Raw genomic sequence first — 24,206 nt, forward strand, 5'->3', positions numbered from 1 at the left:
TTTTTTTTTTTTTTTCTTCCCCCTTCTTCTGCAGTAGATCAGGCAGGAAAGAGACGGAGAGAGAGAATGGCAGGAGACATGCAGCAAAGGCCTCAGGGTCAGGAGTCCAACTCTGGTCGGCTGAGTTGAGGACTAAAAGAATGCCAAGACCCACAGTTGGCTATGAAAGTAAACTTGGTGATGTTTACTGTACTGATTTTTTTTTTCTGAATTATTTATGTTGTCAAAATAAGTAAGTAATGAGTACTTACACGAGTAATGTTTTTACTCTCATGGAAATGAGTGTAGCTGAAAGATATTGGTCTGTTTTTTATTACCGTGACTTGATCAGGCAAATATTTACAGGTAGGATATATTATGTTTGCTCACATGCAGCCCTGCTGTTCTTGACTGTCATTTAATGTAACCTAAGCGAGCTGATCAAATATGGATAAATCCAGCTTGCAATAGTGAAATGCAAAAAACAAAAAAAGACAGACTGCTTCACCATATTTATTTAAAGTTTTTTTTAAATGCTACTCTGCTACGTATTCACGCTTCAATTCACAATATGCAAAGCACTCGACAATTCGGAGGAGCAAATGTCCACAGCAGAATCAAATATATAGGAAACGTACAATATTCAGCGCTCTGGGGATCGGTGGGAGGAGTGAGGAAGGTGTGTGGATCTGTGGAGCATCTTCCCTGATTGTGGTGGTGGCGCCTTTTATCAGGCGCAGGCACAAATCCACAGGGAGTGCAGGGCTGAGACGGCACTCCCCGTTTGTCCAAGTCAAGCTCTCTGCATTTCACTAAAATTGGCATAAAAAGGGCAAAAACAAAGAGCCCGGCAGAACTTGATCCACAAAGTCGTCTGGCAAATAAAGCACTGGAATGTACTTGTCACCGTTTTTAGCAGGCACTAAAAAGTTTCAAACTGAATTTGGCATCGATGTGAATCTATGTTCAATGTTTAGTTCTATGACTTTAAAATCAAATACGATTGGTAATTTGGCTTTTCACCCGACCTGTCGTCTTCCAGTCCTACGTTTACTCCACTGTAACATATCTATCACCGTGCAGTTTGATACGTTTTAGGTGAAAATTGTGGCACAACACAACAGTTAAAAGTTTTCTACATGACTGTATGAGCAGCATTACACACAACGCGCTGTCCAGGCGTGACTCTGCATCACCAGCCCCTCTGCCTTCAGTACAGGCAGGTTTTCTTCATGATGCGCAAGAACTCCTGCTCGTTTACTTCTCCGTCCCCGTCCCTGTCCGCTTCATCTATCATTTCCTGCGCAAACAGGAAATGCAGAGGTAAATAAAACGATGTTTTATCGTGGGTGTTTTGTCGTGCCACGTGGCTCACCTGCAGCTCCTCGTCTGTCAGGTTTTCTCCGAGCTCTTTGGCCACTCTCTTCAGGTTCTTAAAGGAGATCTTGCCTGTTTCGTCGTCGTCAAATAGCCGGAACGCTTTGAGGATCTCCTCTTTGGAGTCTTTCTCAGCCTGAAAATTAAGAGAGGAATATTATTAGGAATTATCTACTGGAAAAGCACACCGAACTGGAAGGATCGAGGTCTCTAAACAGAAGTACTCCGTTGTAGTCTCCCCACTTATTACCCAAAGAGGACTATGTGCGGAGTACCTTGCAAAACTATTCACATAGCTTAGCTTACCCCCCATTTTGTCACATTGACTACAAAGTTTCACTGGTTTAGATCAGTGTATTCAGTGATAGAATGGACCAGTCAAAGTCCAAGCCTAAATCCAAGGGAGAATAGGAAGTGCACTGAAGCTGCCCGATCTGACTGAGCTTGTAGTTTTTTTTTAAAAAAACGGCCAAAGCTGTTAAAGACAAAGAGTGGTTATAATGTAACAAAAATGTGAAACAGATGTATAAATACAGCTGCTAGGCACTGTAAAGCACACTATGTGCTTTCCTACCATTTTCTGTGTCATGATTGCCATAAAGTCAGCGAAGGAGATCTTCCCCGTCCCATCCTTATCCACTTCTGCAATCATCTTCTTGATCTCCTCCTTCTTTGGTTCGAACCCCAGAGCTCTCATTGCAACCTGGCTCAGAATCAGAAACGACGCACTGGAGTAAAAAAAAAAAAAAAAAACATTTTTACTCGTGTTTATGCTCAGAAAGACCTTTTACCTTGAGCTCCTTCACATCGATGTATCCAGAGCCATCGGTGTCAAACAGCTCAAAGGCCTCCCTGATCTCCTGCTTCTGCTCCTCAGTCAGCTCTGGCTTGGGAGTTGTCTTCTTGCGAGGAGGGGGCACTGGACCCTGTAGGGATGGCCTCTTGGCACTGGTTGCCTGTTTGGATTTCACAATTGGAAAATAAAATGAAAAAGCTTTTCTTTTTTTTTTTCTTTATGTGTGTTTTTCACAAAACCAACCCCACAGCTCATATTCAGAAATTGTAGTTTAAAGAAAAACGCATGAAGCCTGCCCCTCCAATAAAACCCTGATGTCACTTACCATTTATTCCTGTGTATTTTGAGTTTACTAGAGGAAATGAGTGTGTTTCTTCTCCGCCTGCAAGGCCTCTGTATCATGTAGGAGGGAGGAGATGAGTGGATCGCATGAAAGCTTAGCCTGACACCTCCGGTTTTATTTTACACAAATATCAGCCATAATGTGGAGGGGAATCGCGTTTCTAGCTAATAACCTGCGTTCCAGCAGCTGTCACGAACTGGACAATTTTAACCCACTGTTCGCCAGCCGACGCGCGCACTGGTCTGTGGCCACAGACTGAGAACCACGGTGAGGCTGCTGAGCGGAGCACTCGGTGCAAGGAATCAAACGCACCGGTCGGGAAAAGAGCTGATTGGTTGTTGAAAATCACAGGGCACACAGGATTACAAAATGATTGTAAAGCAAAATAAATAAATAAATCATAAGCTCGATATGTGGTGATCCAGCAGTATAAATATATTTTGCATCATATGCGAACACCCGTTTATCACATTTTAAATGGCGCAGTTTTGCCTCATTACTTACCCCCAGTGGCAATTTTATAAAGCTGCACCCAGATCTCCGTGTGTGATCCTGTAGTGGAGTCTGCATTGATACACCATAAGCGGAGGCCTTGTTAGGATCCTGAAACATTGGGGGCTGAAACTCGCAAGGGCTATTATGTCACTATTTTTGAGTTAAAAAAAAAAAAAAATCTTTATTTACTTGAAAACAAATAGAAAACTTTTATATGCATGTGATATGTTCTGTAATAAGTATGAGTTATGTTGGCCATATTTATAAATAAATAAACAATATATTATATATTAATAAGTAAGTAAATAAATAAAACATGGAAACCCTTTAACATTTGCTCCTTGAAAACAGACGTTATACCTTTGCTGAGCTGACACAGATATGGATGGAATCTGTTCGGTTATGACATCACATTGGTTTCCGACCCAATAGGTCTGTCACACATAAATAAATTCCTTCTGGCACGTTCCTCGCGAGAGACAGTTGTATTTATCTGCGAAAGCAAGGTAGTTTAAACTAGATACTTTGTGATTTTTCTCAACAATCCTAGTGTGCTTCACGAACCCCTGCAAACCCAGGAAGTCATGAACCGTTCCATCAATTCAGATGATCGACCAGTCCCGGTTATTCCCATGGACATGATCGTGCCTATGATCGAAGAATTTTTTTGGTCCATTTCTCTGGATCAGACGCTGGATTTGGCTGTAGGTAAAGCTGATAGCGAAACCAAATCCGGTTTGAAGGAGCTGCTGTTAGACCTGGCGGAGGAATGTAGCACCTTCATTCTCCACAACATCCGAAATGGACGAATCAGATCTCAGGACGTGGACACCGTCGTTGGCGATGTCCTGCTAACGACATTTGCAGACATCCTTCAGATTAGGGAGAAAGTTCATCCCAAGACCTTCGACCTTTTCAATGAGTCATTCATTAAATATGTCAAAGAAAAGGTGAGATCTACGATCTGTTACACGCAAGATCAAGCAGCTTCCTTTGTCCTCCAAATCTCTGAGACAGACGGAGTGGACCGAGTCCTGCCGCACGCACTCAGATTAATAGAGGAATTGCTAGTGTGGAGCTGTAAAGAACATCGGCAGAGAGAACGAAAAGCTGCTGAAGCCCAGCATAATGCCTACAACAAGCAACAGAGGGTAGCTGTTATCTTTGAGGCTGATCATTTCCAAGGTGTGGAGAAAAACCCCATCAAAACCCCACAGAACAGAGGGACCCAAAGAGATAGAGTGCTTCATACCGTCCACGATGGGAATTACACGCACTTCAAAGTGAACCTGTTACCGGTCATCGTAGAGACACCAGACACTGAGGAGGCAACAAAGATGATAGAAGAGAGAGATCCTGTTCCTGAAAATCAGGACTCAGACCTGAAGATTGTGGATGAATTCATCTTGGAGGATCTTTCAAAGATCACTAAGGTAAATGATTTCGTCTCCATGGAGACAAATTCAAATTTAAAATTTTAAATAGATTTGTGAATTGGGATATTTCAGAACTGACAAAAGCAAATAATCGTATCTCTTAGGAAAAGGAATCAGATCTGAAAATTGTGGATGACTTCATCTCTGAGGAGTTGTCAGAGGTCAGAGAAGCGAAAAAGGCCATCTCTGAACAACAGCGTTTAGAGATCCCTGGTGTTTCATTGGATGCACTTCAACCAATGGAAAACTGTGGATCTAGATATTACGTCGCTCCACTACCCTTTGAACAACATAAGAACAAAGATGCCGGAGTCGCAGTTAAGAAGTTCTGTAAAAAATATAGTGAAGGGCGATACAAAAGAGTTGCACCAGCACAGAAACGTGAAGAAATACCAGGTCCTTCAGTGGACGACTTCATCCCAGACAAATCAAACCTATCAACAGGGCTACGATTTGTTAATGAGGAGCAGCAACCAGAGATGACCACAGAGGTTGTTGAGGCGCTGTCACTGGGCTCAGGCAAGGAGAAGCAGGAGTCATCCATCTTGCTGCTTGCTAATGCAGTTGTAATGCAGGCCGTAACACAATCACAGGTAGACTGCAACTACAAAGACTTCCAAGCCATCACCAATAGGCTGTCTGAGAAAATCTATGCCGAGCTCATGGGACAAGAGTTGAATAATATCCAACGTAGCCTGAACAAACTCAGCGATGACATATTGAGAGGAGTCTCTAAAAGGATGTGCTGTGCAAAAACCGACGTTCTTTCACTGTTGGTTTTAAATGACTCAGTCGTAGACGAGGCATTCATTTCCATCTGCAAAGAGAAAATATTGAAACCAGCCAAGAAGCTAGGCGTCGTCAAACGTTTCTGGGCCTCCGTAGAAAAGGCTCTTTTCAGCCTCTAATAAACAGATTCTGTTTATTGGAGAACCTGTTTACTATATAAAAAAACCTTATTTCTTATTGAAGAATAAGAAGTGAGGTTTCTTATTTGTAGACATGGTTTTCTACAAGACCTTCAAAAAATGTTGTGAGGAGCATAGATAATAAAATTAGCAAAGAAATCAAATACATTTAAAAGTTTATTGGTCCTAGTAAGTAAAGCTTTCCAAAAATATATATTGAAACTTATATGTTAGGTTCGTTACTGAAACAGTTAACAAACCTAACATATTGAAGTTTCTTGGCCTTTGTAGGCAAGGCTTTCCACACAAGCACTTTAAAGAGTTATGAGAGGCACTGTAAATGGTCTGGGAAAATATGTATGGGGATTTTCTGCCCCACACAAAAAAGTTGCAACCTGCACCGTTTTCTGTCCTGAGATCCAAGATAGGCGATAGACTGGTGACCTCACCACAGGGTACCCCACCTCTTCCAGATGGGGAAGAAGTACCCCACCTGCTGAAGTACCTCCAGGTGATATTTACACAACCTGCTGATTGTGTAATACTGATTGCACAATCAGCAGGTGCAGAAATGGAGGATTGGATGGATGGTTAATCATCTTTCTGAGATCATTAAGGGAAACGCTGATGAAAAAAAAAAAGCTTATGATTGGCTGTTGAGTGCCTATAGATTGGAAGGAAAAACAAAGTCGTGTCGCCTCCTTCCTATATCCTCAACATACCACATACCAAGTTGTGCTTCTTTTCATTTTTTTCATTATTATTTCTATTATTATTTCCATTAAACCTCAGTTCAAGTCTGTCTGAGGTTCTTAAAAATTATATACCCTTTTCTGTGGTTGAGTTGGAAGTCAGTGGTAGTGTCCTGTTTTCTTCGTTTTGGCCTTGGCTCCCAACTCTTTTTTTTTTTTAATTTTTATTGAATATCACTTTGACCATTTTTATTGGTTGGATACAAAAAAAAATCTGATGACCTCTGTGATGTACTGGTGACCTGTGGAGGGTGACATCACCTCTGACCCAGTGACAGTGACCACTGGACATAGCCTCCAGTCCCATGTGATCCTCTTGGGATCAAATGTCACATCCACAGAGTTGTGCTCAGGATGCCTCTTGTGTGCCTCTCCTGCCTCATTCCACAGACAGTAGCAGGTGTTTTCTCACAGCTGAAGTTCATTAATGTTATCGGGAGAAGCTTTCAGAAGAGTGGACTCCCTGAGGCAGACACCAGATTGTTCTGCTCACATCAGAGGTACGCAGCTTCTCTTCTCTGCGTCTAACGTTTATGGATTTCTTTGCTGTCTCTGCTCAACAGAAATCAGTTTCGATGTTGACACTCAGTTCTTGGACTCCAGTGAACTGCTTCTCTGTTCCTGTTGTCTGGAGAAATCTCCAGAATCTCCTGACCACTTCTCTGGCTGCCCTGATCTTACAAGCTCTCCTTTACATCTCACCTGCCTGGCTGCCTTCTAACTCTTTACTGATCCACAACTCCAGCCTGGTCTCCCCCATAATGCAGACCTGGATTCTTGTTGCAAACCAAGGAGACTCATCACATCTGGTGATTGACTAAGTGCATAAAGCCTGGAAGGAAATCTGAGTCCCGTCTCTTCCTTCCTATATCCCCCAGCATAAATCTGCACACCAAGCTGTGCAGATTTATTATTAATAAACCTTTCAAACTGTCCTTTGGTGTCTGTGATTCTCCTTCATTCAGTAAAACTTAATTCAATGAAATAAAGTTTTATTCATTTTATTGAATGAGCAAAATGAATAAAACTCATTTACTCATGAAATGCATTGGTTCTGAGGCAGAACCAATGCATTTCAGCTTTTTATTTGCATCTTTCAGCCTCTCAATAAATTTCTCTTGTGACGTCAGCTATGAGGGCAATGAGTCTCTTTTACGCGCCTTTATAATAGTAATATTATTATATAATTCTAATAATATTATAAGCATAGTAGTGTTATTATACTTATTCTTATAAGTATAATAATAAATGCTTATCATTTAGGTCACTGAAACCACCCCGAACTTGCACCAGACTCTGAACAATAAGATCTATTTATTGTTAAAGTTCATTATCAATGATCTGCATGTAGGAAAGATGCAACTGTTTCCTCATTCATTCACCTCCTGCAGCCTGAAGAAGTGACAGGCTGATGATTCATCTCCAGCAGCTCAGTAGAAGCTCCTCCCTGTATTTGCAGGATTTGAAGGGAACATCTTTTGTGAAAGGTAACAATGAAATGATAAAATAGACAGAAATCTGTAAAAACGCACAAAAACAGGACCTAACAAGCCCTTATTGTATAAATTATATGTCCTCTTGTTTTAATAGAATACCAACAAAGCTGAATGAACTCTAGGTTTTGTGGTGAAACGTCATGCCGTAAACACTGAGGGGTGGCTTCCGAGATAAGGGGCGGAACTAAGCTTATCACGGTTCTCCATTGGCTAAAATTGTGGCGTTCTTTGACGTATCGCAAACCTTATTGGCTGTTTGTGAACGTCACCTTTGCGTTTGACGATGTCTTGACCAATCACACAGAGGCTATCTCAGCTGATTGAAACTGTTCATATTAGTTCATTGTTGAGTTTTGTGGAATAGTTGTAGAAGTTGCACACCGTGTTCAGTGGTCTACGTGTCTGTACCGCTGTTTAGAAAATAAAGGAGAAGCATCCTTCCTGAAGCTAACTTCTCCTCACTGCGGTAAAAAAAAAAAAAAAGTATTTTTTTTTTCTCCACCTGTGTGCCAGTTTTACCTCACTATGGCCACACGTGTTCGACCGGTGAGTTGCAGATAATCCGTTTTAAAGTTTTTATTCGTGGTGGCAGCTGTGTTTGGGCAATAATCGCTGTGATTGTCTGCCGCAGGTAAGTAAGAGGTGTGCAGTGATCGGGGGGTCTGGTTTTCTAGGTAGACACCTGGTGGAGAAGCTCCTGGACAGGGGCTATTCGGTGTCTGTGTTTGACATCCGGCAGAGCTACGAGCTTCCAGGCGTCACCTTTCACCAGGGAGACCTCTGCGATAAGCAGGTCAGACTTCCTCTGTCACTATTTGCTCCTTCCTCCGATGGGATTCACAGATGGAAGCAGAAAATTATTTAACAGTTTGAGACTGGTCTAGGGAAGCAGTTAGCAATGTCTTCAGCTTGTCGTTTCCCAACCCTGGTCCTCAAGGCTCACTGTCCTACACGTATGAGAGGTTTCCCTGCTTTAATGTGCCTAATTCAACTGAGTGCAGTTCAGCAAACGCCTGTTAATCAGTCATCGATTGAAATCAGCTGGACTGAATCAAGGGAATATCTAAAACATGCAGGGCAGTGTGCCATGAGGACCAGGACCCTTTTCTACATTTTCTCACGCCACAATGTGTTTTATTTTATTTTATTTTATTTTTTATTTTTTTGGAGTGAAAGTATAGCATGTCGTCAAATGTGAGAAAAATAAAACATATTTTTCAAAATGTGCACTGATAAAAATCTTGAAAGTGTGGCAGGTTCTTCCCCTTGGGCTGTGTATTTCTGCAGCCCCTCTACCAGCAGGTTCATGCTTGTCTGATAATGATCCACTTGTCCAGCCTGATAGCTTTTTGTCGGCCATTTCCGGACAGGTTTGCAGTTGTGCCACTACACTTCCCATTGTAGATTGAAGGATTAAACCAGGAGATATTCAAATCTTGGACAAATATTTTCTAATCCAAACCCACTTTAAACTGCTCCACAAATCATCCACTGCTTAGCATTTCTCTTTGTTTTTCTTGTCCCCTACTCCACATCTCCAGCACAGATAAAATTGATAAAGACACTTTTAAAAAGCTAGCAGTCAGCAGCTGTCCCTGTGCTTTTCTCGTCTCCAGGCTCTGCTTTCTGCTCTGAAGGACGTGTCTCTGGTTTTCCACTGTGCCTCCCCAGCTCCTTCCAGTGACGACCGGCTGCTTTTTGAGAGGGTCAACATTCGGGGCACCCAGACGGTTATTCAGGCCTGCCTTGACGCCGGAGTACAGGTGCTGCTGGTTTTTCTTTCTTGTTGGCTTTGGAAATATTTTCTTTTAAGAACTGGGATTAAATGCATAAGTGGTCATGTTGACAGAAACTGGTCTTGACGAGCAGTGCCAGTGTGGTGTTTGAGGGCACAGACGTCAAGAATGGAAAAGAAGATCTGCCGTACGCCAAGAAGCCCATCGACTACTACACTCAGACCAAGATTGAACAGGAGAAGGTAAGAGGCATTGAAAAGGACTTCTTATCTAAGCAAACATCTCTTCCCTCTAGAAATCAAACAAAATTGCAAACAAAACACTTAAGAAATACATAAAAACTCTATTTACAGACTTTTCCTGGTAATATTGCAGTGCAATCCTCTTTGCCGAACCTCCAAATTTGACCTATTTGGTGTGTTTTAGTTGGTTCTGGGGGCGTGCAACAAGCCAAAGGGTTTCCTCACGGTTGCTATTCGGCCTCATGGCATCTTTGGCCCTCGGGATCCACAGCTGGTCCCCACCCTGGTGGACGCAGCCCGCCGGGGGAAGATGAAGTTCATCATCGGGTGAGTGATCATTTCGGTCCTCGAAGGCATTAACTATTCAAGCCACTTCTTTTAACTCAAAAACCATGGATGAGTATTTTTTATTATTATTATTATTATTATTATTTTTTTTTTACAAATAATCAAGCTACATAGAACCTTGTTTAATTAATTTAAATGTTTAAGATACAAATATGACATCAGGCCAATTACAAAAGCACTATTTTTAATTGAAATATCTGGGCTTGGTTAAAGAAAAAAGGTTTAATAACTGCTTTAAAGTTTTTTTAATGTACTTTTTATTTTACATATGAGCCTCATCAGAATGCATGTTCTAATTTGTTGAATATGACTGTGTTTTTTTAAGTTTATTAATTCCCCTGTTTTAGAATTTAGTTCAATTTGTGCCAGAGACGCACTGAGAAATTGACTGATGACTGAAATTTATGGGCCCTCACTGGTCTCCAATTAATCCAACACATATTCATTCAGTCTTTCTCTGATCACTTACTGCATCACTAGTGACAACAACACTCTCAGGAGTGGATGCTCTGCTGTTGCTGAGGGGATATTTTCCTAATTTGAGAGGTTTAAACATGAGGTTAGAGGAAGCACAGAAACTATAGATGGTTGTTAAAGAAAAGACTGAATTTTCTGCAGAGGAACATTGGCTGTTCATTACAGCTGCTGCAACAGAGAGATTTCTATTGGTGGTTGTTCGTTAAAAATCCCTCCACATGACTGCTGGTTTACACTTGCAGTGGGTAGGTCAGTCTGACCTATATTTAGGTCAAACTGAGAAAAAAGTGGACTGATGTGGGGCTTACTTCAGTAGATATGTGGAGGGATGAGCAGAGTACAGAAAAGTCGATCTTATTCTTTTGAACTCTTGACCTTTGTCTGTCATGGACCAAGCTGGATTTAAACATGTCTGCATTATTTCTTGAAAATCTCAAAATTAAGGTAAGTATCTACATTCTCCTGAGAAAACAGACACTTTTACGAGCAACAATAACTGTGCTCATTATTCTAATGACTCCTATAAAATGCACAAGCCTGTCTGAAATGTCACCTGCAAATGTTTATGTCCCTGCTTTAAAATGTTAATGAAACCCTATTTTACGGTGAATAATTTCTCGCACACGGTGTAAGAGATCTAAGTATAAGGTTATAAGGATCATTCGCAGTCAAAAAGGTCAGAAATATTTTAAACAGGTAATTTTAATTCTTATAGTCCGATAAGAATCAGCAGCTGCTCAAAGCTTTACAAAAACCAGAGATCAGAAACTGGATAGAAATCTCAGATCAGTTCATCTTTAGCCCTTATATTTTAGTAAAATGAATTTCACATAAATGTGTTTAGAAATTTTGTTTGACAAACTTTATAGCCATAACTTTGCTTTAAGGCATTTATGCTGATTTGCGGTCTAGTAGGAATTTTAATAAGGTTTATAAACAAACAACAAGTGATGACCCACCCTCTCGGTGCCCCCTGCTGCTTGCTAACATAGTGTAGTGTGCTGAGGGACTTTGAACTTTAACCTCTGCTCTTTCTTTGTGTGCTTATTGACCATTTTAATGTTTTTTTTTTTTCTCAATCAGTGATGGAACCAATCTTGTAGATTTCACCTATGTGGAGAATGTTGTTCATGGCCACATCCTTGCTGCTGAGCACCTGAGAGCAGATTCACCTATCTGTGGAAAAGTGAGTGAGACCTCAATAATATATATATATATATATATATATATATATATATATATAACATCTCTGATGTCCTTCAACTTCTCTCTTTAGTTTCATTGTTTTCATTGGCTCTCCACTGATCTTTCTTTACCTCTGTACCCTCCTCCCTCTCCTGCAGCCGTATCACATCACCAATGATGAGCCAATCCGCTTCTGGGACTTCATGTCTGAGGTTCTGGTGGGCTTGGGATACCCGGCCCCACGCTTCCACCTCCCATACACACTCGTGTACGGACTTGCCCTGCTTCTCTGGCTGCTCACCTGGATCTTGCGTCCCGTTATGTCTTTCAAACCCACCTTTACACCCATGAGAGTGGCTTTGGCCGGGACCTATCACTACTACAGCTGTGAGCACGCCAAAGAACACCTGGGCTACAAGCCGGTGGTCAGTCTGAAGGAGGGGATTGCGCGCACGGTGGCGAGCTACCCTCATCTTAGACGTGGAGCTTGATGGTCTAAATGAAGACGCTGAAACCAGCATGACGCACTGAAAGAACTATTCAAATCACTGATCGTCGCTGGAGGTTTTTGAAAGCTTGTCTTGCTCTGCCCTTTTTTCACCAGCAGATGGCAGCAAATGGCTCCTGTACTCTTAGAGTTGTTGCATTCTGCTATCACACTTTTCAATCAGAAAAAGTTAAACTCATGACATAATTTTTCCTTTGATTAATTATTTATCATACTGTGCATGTTAATGTGTGAATTATTAGACTCATTGGGTTAATCAAAATGGACAAAAAGAGCTGAATGATTGTGCATTTGAATGACTAAATGCCGTTTGCGACATGAAAGTGATTTTTGGTTTGTAAGCCAAACTCAACATGCTATATTTTCACCATTTCTGAAAAATATAAAGGACGTTTGCTATATTGTCCCTTGTCATCTATGTTTTTGAGGGTACCGCCCAATTACTTGAATTTTACTGGAAAGAAATTGAATGTCTCACACTCTGCCTGTGTAATTACTTGAAGGCATATTTTCTTACAGATGGAAGATGGATGTATTCATATTCCTCAAATTAAATTCTTCATTAGAGGGACATCAAGCAGATTTTACAGAGCTTGGCAACCCATTCTCTCATGTTTTGATAAACGTTACCTATAAGGTAAATTTCATCCAGTGTCCTGTTGGATTCCATTTTGAAGCTGCACGTAACCACACTTTGTTTTTTGTTTTTTTAATTAAATGCTTGCAAAATTATGTAGCCAAATAAATAGGACATGATGTATTATAAAAAGCTGACTAAAAATGGATAAATCTTCAGAACTGGGAGGTTAACTTTTGCTTTTCTTATTTTCTTTATTACTATGATTATTGGCAGTAATATACTATGCTTTCTTATTTTGTATTATGCATATGATGAAAAATTAGACTTGCATTTTTTTTTACGAGATCATGTCTATTTAAAATATCACTATCAAACTAACAGTAACCCATATGTGTAAGGCATTAGTTCCCTATGCATTGATCAAATTAATCAAAGAGACAGTTTTCAAATTGATGAATAAATAACCATAATGTCTTACAGAGGCTTTATTTCAGTTTATAGTTCGTTCTGAGTTACCCTGATTTCATCCTTGGAGACCGATCTGCTCTTCCACGTTAAAATAACTCAGCTGAGCTCAATAAAGCAGCTTCAGTCCTGGACCTACTCCCTCCTGACCTGACCTCAGACCAGTAGATAAATATAGATGGATGGAAAATTGTGTGGAAACATTGACCGCTCGCTGCAGAATGTCAGCAAATGTTTTTGCTCCCATATGTCTTTAAGTTTTTATTTGATCCTTCTTCTGAATCAATGCAGTGAGAATATTTATTAGTATATTTTTCAATACTGCTCAGATTTACGCCACCCCTGCATCCCTTGAAGTCAGACTCATGTAGGAAAGAGACATTACCGGTTTTTCACACAGCTATTAGTAGGCTTAATAACATTGGAAATCATATATCTGGGGAATTCAAAACATTAACTCAGACCAGCTGCTTTTGGCGTTCCACGGTCACCTGATACGTCTTAAACCATTCCTGTAAAAAGACTTGTGGAGGCTTCTTCTTAAACTACCCACAGCTGAAGTCCAGCTATCTGTCTTTTCCTCGGCACACGTCAGTACAATGTGCCCAGTGACTTGTCATGTCCCCAGTGGATGCTCATTAATTCATGTGACGCACTGCAGCGCCCCCAGTGTGTGTTCCTGATAAGTGTTCCTGGAATTATAACAATAAACTTGAATCAGTGGTGTTTGCAAAAATAGATACAATTTGCTATTTGTTCTCTGCAAGGCATAGCAAAGGCAACATTTACATAAGTGCTGCCCTTATGTTTTAAAATATTACTGATCATACTCATCTCTGTGTAATCTTTGAATAGCAGAGTTGCACCACCTTGTTTATTTTAAAGTGTAGTAAATGCTTCTTATGTATTAGAGAAATGCCATATTCAGTATTTGTGCTTTTTAGACCTCAGTCATTTATTATTATAGTAGCATAACAATAAAAATTCTGCATTGGATTCCACAAAATATGAGATTTGATGATATCCATCTTGCCCAGTGGTAGTTTATGTTGTTGGACAGTTAGGATTCATGCATTTCAAGTGAGGCAAGTATAACCAAAGATGATGCAGCTACTGCAATACCAAAAACTTTTCTTTAATCACCTTTTACAGATTATGTTGCTTGTATGTATAGCCAACACCTGTACTTCATCTTTACATTTTTTTTCTCTCGTATTAATCCAGTTTATCAGACATTTTGATGTGGTATAAAGCTAGAAGCAGCAGCTTTTGATCCACCTCTGTGTAAACCCTAAAGTAGCTCCCGTGTCTTTTTCACAGTTTACCTCATAGAACAAGACTTCATCGAGAATCTATGGACATATTTGTAGAAAAGCTGATAAAAAAAAAGCATTCCTCTTGTGGAGTTATCTAATTCAAATATTGTGCTATCTAACTTAAAGGTCACAAGTGCAGTCGTATGGAACCGAGAAATGAATATCTCACCGTTCAAACATCTGCGGCTCGATATTGGAGACTTGAAAGTTATTCTAAAAATTTAGGGGGAAAAAAAAAAGAACCCTTTCCATTACGTTGAAGAATAGCTTTCTGGGTGATTTTAGGATTGAAGAAATGGAAACAAGAATAAGATTACCTGGTAAAATGCCTGGTTTACAAAATGTATCTTAAACTGATATATTTCTTTAGTAACAGCAGAAAAATCTCATGTTGGAAAATTTTCAATAAAATATGTCTTCCTTTCTTTCATAAGAAAGAAATCAGATTGATTAAGTAAAGCATTTTTGTGACGCAAACTTGACTCTTTAAATGTAATCAGGCCATTTCTTTGAGCTATTATACAAAATGGTAGAGACTAGACAACTTTATAATGTCAAACAACTAAAGTATATGTTGTTCTTCCCACGTCAGAAAAGGGTTGCCAGAAAAATCCCTTTTCTAAATGAGTCCATGGCTCCAGTCAAAGCAATAATAAGTTTAAAACAGCATGAGCTGTTATAAATAAGTCTCGAAATGTTTAGATTGTCGCCATCCACAGTAAGGAGAATTAAATGTAGTTTTGGAGCATCAAAGAGTGGTGTCTGGGTGTCTCCATGACAACCACTAGGCTGTATGTGTTGGAAGTATGACAAGGAAGAGCTTTTTCTGCCCCAAGATCACCAACATGGATGAGTGGCGTTTGTTAAATACTACTGAAACTTCAACTGGACGGGTGATTTTGTTAGATGACTCAGTGCCACACCTTGGAGAATTAGCCGTCGAACAGACAGGGTTGGTGTGAATTGTCTGGTTCAGAATATTAGAAGTGTGTGTTTTTGAAATGCATCATACATTTCGAAATGTATGATGCATTTTGGTGAGGTGTTGCTCACTCAAAGTATGGAGAAGTTTCAGTATGGTGGAGAATCTGAACGAGTTCTCATATTTTTCATCAGGACAGTGACTAAGATATAGAGTCAAATCAAAACAAGTGATTCAGCAGACATAAACCAACCTTTTTCCATGGCTATATTTGTCTGCCACGATGAAATATTATAGAATACTTGAAGACAAGTGTATAACACAATACCCAGGACTCAAAGCTCAAAAGATGATGCCCAAAGGGGAATAATCAAAGCTCCATCTCTGTAAGCACCAACCTTGTGAAATGTTAAAGAAGATCAACTATGGTTCTGTTGAACAAGTTATTTACAAAGGAGCTTTTTACGGAAGAAGTGACTTTGTTTAAAAAAAAAAATGGACAGTTGTTCCCCCCCCCCCACTAAGAATAATTAAACTTTTCTCCATGAACTTATTCTGCTATGACATCTTTACCAAGGGTGAAAAGGCTCAAAGAGGCTCCTGTGTATCATGTATTTCATCATTCTGGGAGTGGAAAAAGAGGAATGGCTACATTCAGACTGAACAGGAACCTCATAGAAATGTGAATGTTTTTAAGGGTTAGGAGAGCAAACCATTAAAATTGCTGACAGATGAAGTAACACTGATAATTATGCAGATACAAGTTCAGCTGCCTTTTAATTTGAATTCTGACCCGCAGCATTGCTGCTGCTGCTGTGTCACTCCAGGACAATGAACCCGGCCGCGCCACAAAAATGAAAAATCATAGTCAAATAAGAATAAAAAACAATGCAAATTGCGTTAAAGCTCCACAAGAAGAACTGATCGTGTCGAGTCCATGTCGATTTTGACCACAGATTTATGCGCACAAAACTCAACAAACCCTTGAGTTCCAAAAGGAAACAACAAATACAGTCCACTCTCAGACTTCCTCCACTAGGACGTGCTTTCACTTGAAAGACAAAGTGACAGAAAACCATTTAAGGAATTTAACTGAACACAATAGATGGTGGGGTAATGAAAACGCACAGCAGTTGTGTCTGTATACTCTTGACTTTTTGATCGTTGCGAAGGCATGAAGCCTGAAAACGATCCATTCACAATCGGCGGGGGATCCTCGTTGTGACTTGGAAAGCCGAGTCACACGCTCCGCTTACTACACAGGTTTCCGCTCACCTCAGCCGCGGCATTGTTGCAATTCCAATTGTTGGTGTGGTGAAACGGAGGTGAGGGTTAAGTTCAGATACTTTGCATTCTCATTTTAATTTTGTGCCAGCAGCACCCTAATGATTCATTTGTGAAGTCAGAGCTGCAGGCCAAGGCCGTCCGACTGGTTTGGTGTTAAAAGGAAAGAAGGAGGATAATCCACGTAGATACTCTAACCAGGGTGAAACCTTGGCTCTCGGATAAAATGTCCTCTTCCCGCCCCGTTTCTGTGACACGTTGTGAAATCCGCGAAGAGCTCCGCTCCGATTTGAGAAGGGTTTTGTTTTGTTTTGTGAAAATATGAACCTAATGGGGATACTGTTTATCTTGGCCGCTCACTGGCGGGGATTTTGCTGATTTTCATGCTGCGGCTGTTTTCATCTGCTGAAGAAATTGCATGACATTTGCAGAAAACGTGAACTCATTTTTCTTTTGCCTTTCTCTTAAACAAACATCAACTCAGTCAGTCAGTCGGTCCGAGTAAACAGTCTGTTTACAAAACGCTCTGTGGCCCACTATCAAAGCCTGACCTTTACAATCCCAGAAAAAAATGCCAAAAAAAAACAACAAAAAAAAACCTTAAAGGCTTGTGTTTTAAATATAAAACAGGGGTTCGAGATGTTACAGAAGATGTCACCATAAATCAAGTCTTAATGTTTTTTTGTTTTGTTTTCTCGGCTCAGCTCTTCGCGCTGTTCTTGATTCTGTTTTAATGATGTGTGTTTGCTTCCCGGCTTTTCCTGCCCACTGAGCGTGACACGAGCATTCCCCACAGGAGACGCGGCTGCCACCCGCCTCATTTACTTGTGCCACGCTCTGCACCTTGTCCTCATCCTCCTCTTGCTCACGATGAAGACCCGTTCATCATCATAATCATCATCATCATCATCATCATCATCATCATCATCATCATCATCATCTTCATCCACCTGCGCGACAGGTACATGCTTGCTGACTTTCTAGAACGAAAGCACAGATGTGGTAAACAAAGAAAATCAGTTCTTAGCAACCTCTACCACACACACACACACACACACACACACACACACGCACGCACGCACGCACGCGCGCGCACACACGGATGCACGCTCGCTCACGCGCTGCTCCACCCCACATCCACCTTCCTCGACTGGCTGGGCTTGTTGGAGCTCACGCCTGTACCTGTTTGCTAGTTTTCTGAGACACCTGTCAGGGACGAAAGACTTTTTCTTCTTCTGCTCTCTTCGGCCACACTCAGCTGTGTGAAGAGAGGCCTGTTGGATATCAGGGTTGAACAGGTATGTACTCTCACTGTGAACTATCTGGCTTGTCTATAACGTTATTTAACAGATAATCTTAACTTTTTTTTTTTTTTTTGTCATCAGAAGGTTGGATTCGTCACCTAGTGGGAATGTTTGCCTGGTTACACTGATGATTATCACTGTTTGCCCACTTATTATTATTATTTTTTTTTACATGTCAGCTCAGTTGACTCTCATCTTTAGCGCTTTCCTTTAAAAGCTGCTGTGTTTCATTAATGATTTATTGTGTGTGTGTGTGTGTGTGTGTGTGTGTGTGTGTGTGTGTGTACTGCCAGGATAAAAATCCTTTCTCCATTTAGAGTCACTTTTTATTCAGGACAACATCCCTCGGATACATTTATCTGAGGGATGTTGCTCTGGAAGGGCTAAATTAAAATCCTCAGGCGTTTTAGCTGTTAATATTTGCATTCCCATTTTTGAAAATTCACCCCCATACCCCCCTTCTCAGTTTTGCATAAACTGTGGCCTGCTTCGAGATAAGGAAACAGTCACTGAACTGTGTTTTTTTGTTTTTTGTAATAATACCCAAGGAATTTGACCTCAGAGCAACCTTTTTTTTTTCTTTCTGATCCTTAATAAATTGTGGGATCGACTAATTTTGAAATAAGCAACCTTGATCCATCTTTACTAAAATGAGACGTTACTCCGAGCTGCTGATGTAAGGAGACGGTTATTTGTGTGTTTCAATTCTTATGTGGGCAATCCTGCCACATTTCTCTTGAAATGTGGCAGGACAGGATGACCTGCATGCTTGAAGGATGAGAATGAGGAATTCCTGACAGCCTTTTGGGGAGGGGACATACCATAGGAACAACCATTTCAAAATATGCTAATTCTAAGATAACGAGCCGTTTGCTGATCACACACTTTCTCTTCGTGAGGTTTCTTACTGATGTATTTTTCAGGTTGCCTGTAGGGGAAAGCGCCGAGATCCCACCAGAAGAAATATGTCAAGCGGTGAGAAGACTAATTAATGTGATCTAATTATGATACATGTACTTCCTTCAATAATAGCTGATGTTATCGCCCCTCTGTACTGAGCTGTTATGATTTAGCATATTAAGACTTCGTGTACACCGTAAAGTAATATGAGGGCTACAGCCTTCACTTGTCCCTAAAGGTTTAAAGAGCCTACAGTTTATGGACTTTCATGAACATGAATGCAGTTTGAGAATCAATAAATTGACACAAAGTGTTAATAGGTTTAATATATTAATTGCTCATTAAGTCATCACCCGTAGTCACATTTTGGCTGAATTCCCATTTTCTCTTCCACTGCTTCCTTTTCTTAGTGAGCTGCTTCTCTTGCAGTTGTCCATTTTACACCAGAAAGTAGCACACATTGTTATTTACTTTACAGCTTTTCAATGATAACCATTTTATCATGCTGAAAAACACCAAACTTTTCAAAAACAACAGTTATTAAGGCCATACATTTTCAGAACAAAAGAAAAAGCTATTTTTTTTTAAATTGCTAATCTTGTAACCCTTTATTTGAAATGTAAACTTGAAACATTTAAACTTAAAGGTAATCTTACCACTTCAACTTCCATCTATGTCAAAATGGCACTCTATGATGGGATAATTGTAAGGGTGGGTCAAGCTGAAAAGGACAGTGGTGGAAATCCGACATATAACTTTGTTTAAACCCTTCTGTTGTGTCATTTGTCTTTTATAAACCATTTCCTGGAAAAAGGGCCCTATTTTGATTGGTCAGTTAAAGAAAATGGCAAACTAGGAATGTTTAACGACATAATTATGGAAGTAAAGCGGTGATATATTGCCCTCAATATATGTCTAATGCATTTTGGAAATTGGAGCTTGAATCTGGGAATGTAGTCACCCCTGACCTGAGTGTGGTCTCATTGCTTGTTGGGACTTGCCAATTGTTGCACTAACCAAAACTAGAAATACAAGGTAAGAATATTCCGTCTCACTCTATTTTATGTGATCAAGCACTAAACTAACATATTCACAATAAGATAATTAGTTTTATTTTTATTTGTGCCACTATTTTAATGAGACCCAAACTGTGAAAAGTGCTGAAAAATAGTTTTCTGAAACTTTAATATTTTCTGTGCGTGGCAGCCATATTAGCTGATGCATTTATTTTTCGAGTCACAATTCGGACTAATAAGCAGCTTATTAGTAAAATTGTATATAAAGCCAAACTCTTTGCAGCACTTCTCTAATATAGGGTGCTTTGAAGATTTGTTTTGTTACCTCTCTTGCCACCCTCCTTTCTGTCCTTGGTAGCAAGATATATGTGAATCCTTCGAGTCTATCAACAAACATTTACTTAAGGAAACCTGAATGCTCTCTTGTCATTCCCATTTTGAATTGTTTTCAAAATCTGCTAAATTCAAACTACTGCTTAAGATCCCTTAGTAGAATTAAACAGATTCATTTACTTTTGGAACTTAGGTTTACACTTATAATGAGCTTTAGTGTTTAGAAATTGCTTTTCTAATTAACCTCGTTTATCTCACGTTCATAAGCGCACCGCTTTCAAAGTGTAACAACAAAAGCGCACCCTGCAATGCGTGGCTTAACTCACGTTTTCGCGCGCTCCTGTTTGCATCCCAGAGGGAGACCGAGCAGCTGTGCTTCGCACCACCACAGTACGAACAAAGCTGAGGGGAGACGGCAGCTGGCTGCAGCGCCGAGATGAACCTCAGGCTGAAACTCAGGAGGAGGAAATGCCATGGTAAAGCGCGCGTCTTCAGAGAGTCCCGTCCATCTCATCAGCTGCCCAGTCACTCGAAGAGACACAACTAAAATTCTCTGTGCAATCTGTGCAGGTTGGCAGAAGTCAGAGCCAGGCGTTTGAACGGAGCTCCCATTGAGACGAGCCCAGTTTCCTCGCCAGTAAAAGCCACACCGCCACCAGTAAAGTCTGACACTCAGAGGTAGAACTGTATTTAGAATAAAGGTGCAGGTTTACTTTAAAAATGTTAACTTTTATTTTTTTTTTTTTTTACCAAATCCCCGTCTTGATTTTCAGCAAACCAGCAACACAAGGATACCTGATCAGGTAGGAGAGACACTCACTCTGATCCATTTCTTAAAAAAACCAAAACAAAAAAAGGTCAAAAATTAAATCAGACCTATTTTTTTTAATCTTAATCAAAAGCAGACTCAAGACATGAGAATACAATTGAAAATGTTGCTTATTTTAGTTGTGGTAGAAAAAAAAGGTCCAGGTTACGACTACAAGCACTACATTTTAAGAAAATCCTAAACTAAAATCTTCAGACGTACCTTAGATGAGCTGAGGGTGAAAGAGGACTTAAAGTGTCCTCTTTTAAATTAAGTTTTCTATTTTTATTGGAATTCAAAGTCCCAGAGTCTGGAGGAAGAGTGGTTGAGGTATCAGACTCCAAGTTGGTGGAGACCCACTGTTTTATTACAAACGCAATCCATTTGTACTGTACAGTACTTGTACATGCATTTACCTTCAAATGTTTGTTTTTAGTAATAATCTAATGCAACTGTATTAATGTCGGGATGCTGGAAAATAATGCTAATAACATTCTTTGTTTCTTTTGCCTTCAGGGGTGTTTTTACTAAACTAGAAAAGCCTGCTTCAACTCCATCATCTAATGGCACAAGGTAAAAGCATCTTCCCTTTAAAAACAGCAGGTGTAATTGCACAGTGAGATCTAAAAACCACATTTCTGCATGTAAATTATTATTATTATTATTAATTTTTTTTCACAGCACAACAAAAACATTCACTAAAAAGCCTTCAGAGACCTACAAGAGGATGTAAGTGTACGAATAAGACTTCCAGGTAATTGCTTGCGCCTCGCTGAGAATGTTGTGTTTTTCACGCGGTGTGTGTTTGTGCTTCTGCTCCGCAGAGCCCCTCACATTGTGAGGAACACTTCAGAGAACCCCGAGGGCCAGCTCAGCTTAGAGGAGCAGGAGAGACGGTGAGACTGCGCTCCCGCCGAGAAGCCATGTGCCCAGAAAAAAAAAAAAAAAAAAAAAAAAAATTTTGGGAAAATATCACATCGTCCTTACTGTGCAGGACGGAGGCCGCCCTTCATGTTATGAAGACAAAAGCAGCCAAAAAACGGTCCTATGTTTTGTCTGCTGCTAAGCTGTACGAGTACGTATCATTTAGGTCACGTCTCTAATGGGTGTAATGAACTTTAACCTGATTCTGGAAGTGGTTATGTCTCCAATCCATCCCAATCTGCTTTGTGGAAATCTTATTTACTCTAAGTGTTTGTTTCTAAAATCTTTCAGGACTAAAGATACACAGCCTGACACTTCTTTGGCCACCAGCGGTCCTTCATTTATGGCTAAAAGGTTCGAGTTTCTTCATATTGTGTTTGGTTCTGGAGCCAGAAAGAAACAAAGCTTGTTCTCAAATTTCTACATTTTACTATTTACGCTTCTCTCTGTGTGTATGTACGCACGCAGGGTGGAGATTTTTGATGATGTCAACAGCGCGGCGGAACCGTCCCCTGCTGTTCCTCCCACATCTGCTGCCTCTGCTCCTGCACCCAAACCGCAGTCAGCGTGAGTCTCGTTTCGTGTTTCGTGTTTACCGACGACCTTAAATAAGGCGAAACTGTTGGCTGGTAAACATAAAATGTTGAAAAATCTGCCTCCTTATCCAAATGAGTGTGATGACACAAACCTTAGCAAGACCCATTTTATTTAAGTTATTTAAGGTCCAAGTTTCTGGTTGCAGACTGTAGGGAAGCCCACACTTTTACGTTAAACTTTTTGCAGAAAAAACATAAACTTTTGTTGACCTGGCAAGAAAAAAAAAAAGAAGAAAGAAAACCCTTCCCTTTCTTTCTTTATTCCTTAGCTGAGCTCAGTAGTTAATCTCTTCAGCCCGAAGTGGTCTTCAGTTCTGAACCCCCGTTCTCAGAACTAAATGTGATTGTCTCAGCATCTCATGCATTAGCTGGAAAAGTAGAGAAACGTCTAATTGTGATCATTTTCTTTTTAGTATTAACATATCAAGTGCATAAAAAAACATATCCAAAATTTGTCCTTTTCTTATTACTGTTTTCATTATTGCAATCACATCTACTGCGCTTGATGTAATTTCAAGTTTGTGTTTGCCTCATTCTTTAACAGTTTTGAATGGGAATGAGCCCACATTTCATCTATTTCCTCATGTTTCTACATTCACAGCTCCAGTACTGACACAATCGCTGCCTTGTCCAACACCCTCATTTCTTTGGACACAAACCCTAGCAGGTATTTACTGAAAAACATTACGAAAGCAAGACCCTCTCAGTTTAACATCGTTGCCCAAAGGCCTCCAACACCACACTATTTGATCATGAGTTTTTTTGTTTTGTTTTTTTTTTTCCCTTGCAGCGCTGAGAACGACAAGCAAGAGCTGGCAGAGGAAGAAGGAGGCCCGGTGGACAGTCCCACCCCAGAGGACAGGTAAACAAAATCAGTAACCGCCTCACTTGTGCCGTAGCGTGGCTGGCAGGAACACAAATGCGTTCTGATTTCCACTGTGTTCACTTCACAGTAATTTACAGAACGCACGTCTCCATTTTTGGTGACTTAAACATGAGACACGACTGGTGTCCTAAATTACATTTGATTAAACGCAGTACAAACATATTTAAGAAAGAGATGTTTCTGGGCTTTCTTGCCAAACCAGGTGCTTTAATAACACTCTGATCTGTTTTTTTTTTTCTGTTTTTTTTTCTGTCTCTTCCTCACTGCAGTGTTGAACAGGAGCCAGATACAGCGCCCAGAGATGGCGAACCAATAACAGGCGATCTCCTGGGTTTCAGTGATGGGTTCGTTAAAAAAAAAAAAAAAAAAAAAATTCTTTCTCATTTTGCAATTAAGAAGAATTTTTGAATGTTATGCATAAGGTGGCACTGTTGGACCTCATATAAAGTCTCTCATCTGTCTCAAGTTGCCTGTATGAGCTTTAAACACCCCCCCAATCTGAATCCCTAAGCCCCTCTTTGTTCATCAACTTCTTGCTTTCTGCTTCTGCAGTCCAGAAGAACCAGCGGAGCCTGTTCCATCCAGCCCGGGACGCTGGAGTCAGGATCTACTCACTGGACTTGGCGGGTACATGAAAAAGGCTCTTTATCCCCTCAAACTGCTAATCCGGACTCATTTGAAGAATTAGTCCCTCCTCGGTTGTAAATCTGTAGTTGCTTTGTTAGCAGCTAGCAAAGCATCACCTTAACTCACCTCGTTGAAGTTCTAAAACTCTTCCCCACTTTTTACTTTTC

General features: G+C 40.4%; 3 protein-coding genes across 3 annotated transcripts; 2 read left to right on the forward strand and 1 right to left on the reverse strand.

Moving 5' to 3' along the window:
• Positions 1-169: 169 nt before the first annotated feature.
• cetn2 (centrin, EF-hand protein, 2) lies at positions 170-2,741 on the reverse strand. Its single transcript, XM_015061108.1, has 5 exons — positions 2,478-2,741; positions 2,148-2,312; positions 1,931-2,059; positions 1,355-1,492; positions 170-1,279 (listed from the first exon to the last, which is right to left on the reverse strand). Exons 1-5 carry the CDS (start codon positions 2,478-2,480, stop codon positions 1,190-1,192), a joined length of 525 nt encoding a protein of 174 aa, XP_014916594.1. The 5' UTR covers positions 2,481-2,741; the 3' UTR covers positions 170-1,189.
• A 739-nt stretch (positions 2,742-3,480) lies between these two features.
• On the forward strand, positions 3,481-5,537 carry LOC106965166 (uncharacterized). The gene is made up of 2 exons (XM_015061088.1): positions 3,481-4,423; positions 4,531-5,537. The coding sequence occupies exons 1-2, from the start codon at positions 3,575-3,577 to the stop codon at positions 5,332-5,334; spliced, it is 1,653 nt and encodes a 550-aa protein (XP_014916574.1). The 5' UTR covers positions 3,481-3,574; the 3' UTR covers positions 5,335-5,537.
• Positions 5,538-7,901: 2,364 nt separating this feature from the next.
• Positions 7,902-12,725, forward strand: nsdhl (NAD(P) dependent 3-beta-hydroxysteroid dehydrogenase NSDHL). Its single transcript, XM_015061110.1, has 7 exons — positions 7,902-8,128; positions 8,214-8,375; positions 9,199-9,345; positions 9,432-9,560; positions 9,745-9,887; positions 11,469-11,571; positions 11,729-12,725. The coding sequence occupies exons 1-7, from the start codon at positions 8,108-8,110 to the stop codon at positions 12,059-12,061; spliced, it is 1,038 nt and encodes a 345-aa protein (XP_014916596.1). The 5' UTR covers positions 7,902-8,107; the 3' UTR covers positions 12,062-12,725.
• The last annotated feature ends 11,481 nt before the right edge of the window (positions 12,726-24,206 follow it).

This window comes from Poecilia latipinna, unplaced genomic scaffold (assembly GCF_001443285.1).
Source record: "Poecilia latipinna isolate Pla-1442-1.1 unplaced genomic scaffold, P_latipinna-1.0 Scaffold1777, whole genome shotgun sequence".
Taxonomy (NCBI): Eukaryota; Metazoa; Chordata; class Actinopteri; order Cyprinodontiformes; family Poeciliidae; genus Poecilia; species Poecilia latipinna.

Coding starts and splice junctions, on each gene's coding strand:
- LOC106965166 (XM_015061088.1), top strand. CDS start 3,575: ATGAACCGTTCCATCAATTCAGATGATCGACCAGTCCCGGTTATTCCC. Junction 4,424..4,530: donor ATCTTTCAAAGATCACTAAG/GTAAATGATTTC, acceptor CGTATCTCTTAG/GAAAAGGAATCAGATCTGAA.
- cetn2 (XM_015061108.1), bottom strand. Junction 1,493..1,930: donor CAATCATGACACAGAAAATG/GTAGGAAAGCAC, acceptor CTTAATTTTCAG/GCTGAGAAAGACTCCAAAGA. Junction 1,280..1,354: donor TGACAGACGAGGAGCTGCAG/GTGAGCCACGTG, acceptor CTGTTTGCGCAG/GAAATGATAGATGAAGCGGA.
- nsdhl (XM_015061110.1), top strand. CDS start 8,108: ATGGCCACACGTGTTCGACCG. Junction 9,346..9,431: donor GCCTTGACGCCGGAGTACAG/GTGCTGCTGGTT, acceptor TCATGTTGACAG/AAACTGGTCTTGACGAGCAG. Junction 11,572..11,728: donor ATTCACCTATCTGTGGAAAA/GTGAGTGAGACC, acceptor CCTCTCCTGCAG/CCGTATCACATCACCAATGA.